The following is a 6,027-nucleotide window of genomic DNA, read 5'->3' as shown; positions in this document are numbered from 1 at the left end:
CTCCGTCCCTGCCGCGGGACGGAGGAGGGCGCGGGGGCCGCGGGGCCGGGAGCACACGCTGACAACGCTCCCGGCAAACAGACGGGCGAGAGCTCTTCCTGCGCCGCCGCACAGCCCAGCCACAGACCTGCCATGGGCAACTCGCCTCAGCACCACGCAGGTGAGATATATAACTACAAGTGTCACTAAGGCTGAAGAGAGAATCGTGATCTCTGGGGAGAAGGGGGAAGAGGCATCTCTTGCCACATGTCAGCCAGTAACTTCAGAACGCAGCTGCAAACCCTCAAAAGCCGCTGCCGGCAGCGGGCGCGTGGGTGGCAGAGGCCCAGCAGCGAAGCCCTGCTCCTGCTGCCTGGCCACAGCCTCTCACTGGGGGCTACAGACACAGCTACATCCAGCTTCATCCACACAGTGCCCCCATCGACAGGCAATCTCGGGGGCTTAATTGCCAAGCGCCGCTTCTGTCTTATAATTGTTACTGCGATCGGAATTTCAAACAGTCCCAGTGCAGCAGTTAGTCATAAAATCTATTTCTAGGAGATAGTCGATCTTTCCTCATCCCCAAAAGCCCACGGCCAGGACAGCTGGTTAATAGACTGAAGGAATTCATCGTAACCACTGGGGACCCAATTAGCAGAATGGACTTGGGTGAGGGGAAAGGGAACAGGAAATGCCAGTCATTTCCTACTTACCATATTGAACTGCTGCTGCAGTTTTTCATTGGCATAGTTGATACAGAACTGTTCAAAGCTGTTGATTTCGAATGTCTCAAATCTAAAATAAGCAGATACTCAAAATTGCTAGTGCAGTGAAAAAAACAGATTAAATGGATCTGTAATTTCAAATTCCCTCCCTCCAGTCAAATTCATTGCATTATTCCAGGCACAAACGACCACAATCAAGCAATGAAGCACACAGGGAAATGGCAAACTGCAGTAGATGGACAATTCAGTGATGCTCTCTCTCTTTAGGCAGGGATAAGGAACATAGGGAAGGAACTGATGTTCCTGGAGAGCAGGCTAATTATCTTTGTCCTCTCTAGAAGTGCTACCCTGGATGAACCGTGAGATGTCAATAACCTTGTAACTTTCCCCAGTGCAATACAAGAAGGAGCTACCAACAGCAAAAATCTGAAATCCCACTATAAACATCAAACCTGAAAGTCAGGACAAAGATCTTAGATAGCATGTCAAAACTAAACACCTACTTCCTTCAGCTGAAATAAGCAGCTGTTAAGGGCTTGGTTGTTTTGTTTTTTTTTTGTTTTTTTTTTTTGTGTAAGCCACACAGTGCTACACGATGAAGACAAAGACGCTTTGCAGTAAGACAATTATGTAAGAGGTGTCATATCTCTGACTAAAAGACTCACCCATAAATGTCCAACACTCCAATGAAAGAATGCTGCTTTACGGTAGCATGAAGAGCTTTGTTCACATGATCTACAATCCAGTTAAAGAGATTAGCATAGATATGTTTGGCAAGTGCATCTCTGGCATTGATGGCATGAAGTTTAGAAATTGGCTTGATGTAGGTTTCGGTGGCAGTTGCAAGCTTCCTATGGCAAAGCCAGTGGGCCATCTCCTCATACTCCACGCCCATGAGGTCGCAAAAGATGGTGAGGGGTTCGTGCTTGGGCTAGTAAAAACAATCTCGTTAAGTCTTGAAACAGCATTACCAATAGCACTTATGCAATTGCAAGACCTGCCTGCAGCAGTCCGACAATAAGCAGCAAAGCAGCTTCCTCAGCTCTTCCTCCTTCAAAGTGCAACAGGTTCCCTACCCACTTACTACACTCACATCACTGAAGTAAGTTATTCTCAGTGATCTCACTGTCTCTCAGTGAATTCCGGAGACAAACTTATAATAAGAGACTGTAGCACACAAATGTTGTTCTCTAACTCTCAAATAGGACTACAACTGAAAAATTTTACCTTTGTTTAACCAAGTAAAATCAACTAGCTTGGCTTAGACACTGAGATGGGTATATAAGATTTCTGCATAAAAAAAAAGGTGTAGCACATTTACTACCCAATGGTTTAAGATACTACACCTTGTGACTAACAATCAAAGAAATCAAGAAGGACAGACAGGTCTTTCCTCCTAAGGAACTCCCTTAACGCTACTTCCTCATCAAGCTCACTTTGCACCCCGTGGCTCAACAGCACGCTGACAAGCAGCATCTCGACAAGGACAGATTACAGGGGACTGTTATTACATGCCCAGTAGCTTCAGGGTACATGAGCTTTATCTTTCTATTTCCACATCCTCCTGACTTCTCTGGGGCTTCTCCCAGATCTCACAGCATACAGGTCCCAGGGTAGTGCTGTCATACTTCCAAAACCCAGTTAACTGAGCATGTCTTCTTTCAGTTTAGCCATACCACTTCAACTGCTCAGGAGACAATAGTAAAGTAATAATAATAATGAACACTGCACAGAAGAGTGTCACATTAGGGTTACTCAAGCTGACATTAAACAAACTGATTCATTCACACAGCACTGTGTGGTGCCCTTCGCTGAGCTCCCTGAAGTGCCACCACTGCGTCAGCACACCAGTGCTGCCCAGGCTGACCTGTGTGCACAGTGACAGAGCTCTGCTACGACCTGGCTGTTGTCAGAGAAGCACGGCTCAGGTAGCAGATGCCACTGAGCAGGCATTCACTCTGCCTGCTACACGTGTGCCATGTCAGGATAGGGTTGCACGGGAGCTCACTGCTTTGTACTGGCTCATTCAGTGGGATTCCTGCGTTGGGGATACCTGTTACAACACAGGTTAGCTCATCTCATCTGGGGCTCATGAGCTTTCCACCCGTGATCATTAAATGACACTTTCTCTGTCATGAAAACTTCTTTAAGACGCAGCAAAGAGCCATATTATCGCTGTGGTTTCCCAGCAGCTATCCATTAGATCCTGGAAAGATGGTGTCAGACCAGGCACACTGATCACCTGTGGCCCGATGAAGGACCTGTTGTCTCACCTCCAAAAACTGCTACTGTGGATTCTTGAGAAAGCAACAGATAGTAAAATGAGGAAAAAAAACCCAACTGTTGCTATTATTTGAAGAAAGCAAAAGATGAAGACTGTGTAGTCCAGCAGTAGACGTTGAAGGAAAGGCAAAGAAACCAGACAGGTCTTTTTTGTTTCTCATCTCCAGAATACGGACTTCAGTAAAAAGCCTTCGTCCCCGCTGAATGATGCGCTTTTACCAGATCAGACTATGCAGTCCTCATTGCTGACCTCCACAAAGATAAAGGTCTGATAAACCCACAACGCTTAGATTAGTCACACGAGTCATATCTGTATATCCTGTGCTCATGTCAGAGGACTCTGCAAAGCATTTGCTTTGCAATTATTTAGGCCATTTTGGCATTTAACATTAAAAAAAACCCAAACGACTCTGAAAATAATTTACTGTGGGCAGGGAATATATTAATGTAGGAATATAATGATCTAGACACCTGCCTGGACTTCAAAGCTAGCCTGCCTGGTAGACTTTTCCAGGACAAATCAATTACAGTTTTGAAATGAAATTAAGGGATCCACTGTTATAATACAGAGAGCACTGTCTCTCCCAAAGGGATGCTGTCTAAAGCCTCTAAATTGAGAAGAGTTCAATGCATCTGCAAGAACAGCTGTGAAAATGTTAACAAACTAGAAATAAACACACGGCTTGTGTTTTTGTATTGTTACTCTTTTTCAGAGGAGGTCCCTGCAAACAAGCAGAAGGTAGAACTGTCAGAGTAAAACCATGCCCTTCAACTCATCTGCTACTCACAGGAATAGTGCAGCTGTCAGAATCCCGAGATGCAAACTCCACGTTGCCTAAGTGAAGGATGCCAGCAAGGATTTGAAAAATTCCCATCTGGTAGGAGTCACTAATCCCTAAAAAATGACGAACAAAACGTTTTGAATGGAGAGGGAAATAAAGAACCACAAGCTGCAGTTGATGATAAATTTTATTAAGAAGAGGAGAAACAGTGACTACTCTGTGTCTTTTTCAGAGGCTGGTATTTGACAGTACTGCTTGGCTCTACTTCTATTAAGAACATTTTATAACCAGATAAAAAAAAAATCCATTAAAATGAACTACTTAATTTGCTGTTTCAAAGTTCTTTGTCCATGACCTCCAACACTGTATATGCTACAGCAAGGGAATTCACCATTTATGTTCACATAACGCATGCTCCTCCTACACAAGATATGTGATTCCACTGCAATTGAAATACTTCCTTAATGCAATAAAATTCTCAGTCTCAAAGTTTGTCAAACGCATGTTTTTAAACACAACAGAGTACAAAGACAATATACACAGACACTGTATAATTGCTAATATATTGGATTTGGGATATGACTGTATTTTACATATTACCGAGCAAAGTGCAGGCCTGCCTGGTGTTTACCATTTCCTTAGCATCATCCACACCATCAATCACAGGGCTTCCACCTTGCTTCGTATAGTGAAAGTAATTTGCATTCCCTGTAAGAGAAAAAATCAAATCTTTCACACACAATGATGCAGAAATTCACAGCACATCTGTAAAGCTGTGTAATCATTAAGTTGCTCTTGGCAGAATTCATTATTTGAAATATGTCAGTTTATTTTTTGCCTTCTGGCTCATAGGGCCCACTTATTCTGGAGAAGAATTCTTTCAAGATTTAACAGTGGAAAGAGGTACTCTTAAACTACCTGGTTCCTACAACAGATCCTCAAGCATATTCTCTACCTAACCTTGGTTCAGACTTCTGCGCCTGAGAATAACCACTTTGGAAGCAATTATTCTCCAACTGAGCATTGGCTCAGTCTGAGCCAACCACTCAAGCAGTAGGTGCAGAGCTAAGAACAGCAGCGCTTCGGGATTACGTGGCAGATACTATTATGCTATTATTGCATCAGAATATTTTAAGAAAAATCTAGCTTGCTGTCCTGGTTTGGGGTAAAATAGAGCTGCTTCTGCACAATTATTTTACATTTCAGCTAAAGCTCTTCTAATTAACTGCTCTGTCTGAAGTTAGCAGCATTTTCATAAACTATCTGGTTTTAGCAGTGATAAGACTTCATGTTTAGAGTTGCTGCCAGGGATTGGTGTGCAGACCAAGGCAGCTGCTAAGCTTGGATACCACATGGAGGGGGGCAGAGAGCACCCTGCACCTGTGGGGAGGAGCAGGCAGGATAACTGACCCCAAGATTCACCAATGGGGTGTTCCATCCCACAGCCGGCATAGCCAGTAAAGCTGAAGGATCAGGGGAACAAGCCCTTCTGTCGCCCCTTCTGCTTTCTCTCTTCCATCTCCTTCTGCTGGGCTGCTGGCTGGTTCTGTTGCAGTGGCTGGCACCTGAGGAGGACTTCATCCATCCTGCCTTTGATCCCGAGCCCTGTGCTCCTGAACTGAGTTCCAGAATCCGTGTCCTGTACCCAGTGGCCCTCTGTGGCTGGGTCCAGCCTGGGACCCCCTTCCCCGTGGGCTGCTTCCCAGCCGGGGGTGACAGTGACGTATTGCCATTGGGAGGAGTTGGGTTCGGTACTAACTTTGTACATATTAACACATAGTCTATTTTATTATCATTATTACTATGATTATTAGTGGTAGTATTAAAGCTCTTTCATTTTCTATAAGTCTCTCTCCCTTATTCCCTTTCTCTTTCGGGGGTGGGGGTAGACGGTTAATAGACAGCATCTGTTACAGTTTTGGGGGCTGTCCTGACCCCAAACCATGACAGATTTATTAGCACCCAGCGTGGGGCACAAGCAGAGCTCTGATTAATTGCCTGGATAACTCTCTGTTAAAGAAATATCACCCTTTTCTCTTACGACAGCTTTTAAGGCTTGAAGTTTAAGCAGAGCACTTTCATCATGGAGTTTGTGAAGGCAGTGCTAGTGCGTGTCTTATCAGAGGTTGTTTTGGAGATCAGTGCCTCGCTGTGCCCTCCCGTACCATACACATTCTGTTACGGTCTGCTAGCTCTCACTCTCAGAGCTATTGGCTTTTGCCGCCTGGTGGCGGCCACTCTCTTTTTGTGGGGTTTCT

The 6,027-nt window shown here is 44.7% G+C and overlaps 1 protein-coding gene across 1 annotated transcript in view; it reads right to left on the bottom strand.

The window, feature by feature from the left end:
• Positions 1–4,477, bottom strand: part of LOC103781917 (unconventional myosin-Va-like) — a gene marked incomplete at both ends in the record, with an annotated part of 8,905 nt that extends 4,428 nt beyond the window's left edge. The window contains 4 exons of the mRNA XM_008949648.1: positions 693–774; positions 1,370–1,635; positions 3,776–3,882; positions 4,370–4,477. Coding sequence (XP_008947896.1) covers positions 693–774; positions 1,370–1,635; positions 3,776–3,882; positions 4,370–4,477 — 563 coding nt within the window. The remainder of the gene's footprint in view (positions 1–692; positions 775–1,369; positions 1,636–3,775; positions 3,883–4,369) is intronic.
• Positions 4,478–6,027: the final 1,550 nt, after the last annotated feature.

The sequence above is a fragment of the Merops nubicus genome, unplaced genomic scaffold, assembly GCF_000691845.1.
Source record: "Merops nubicus isolate BGI_N331 unplaced genomic scaffold, ASM69184v1 scaffold29690, whole genome shotgun sequence".
Classification (NCBI taxonomy): Eukaryota; Metazoa; Chordata; class Aves; order Coraciiformes; family Meropidae; genus Merops; species Merops nubicus.
Note: the sequence above shows the minus strand (reverse complement) of the source record. Positions and strands in the feature narration are given on the sequence as shown.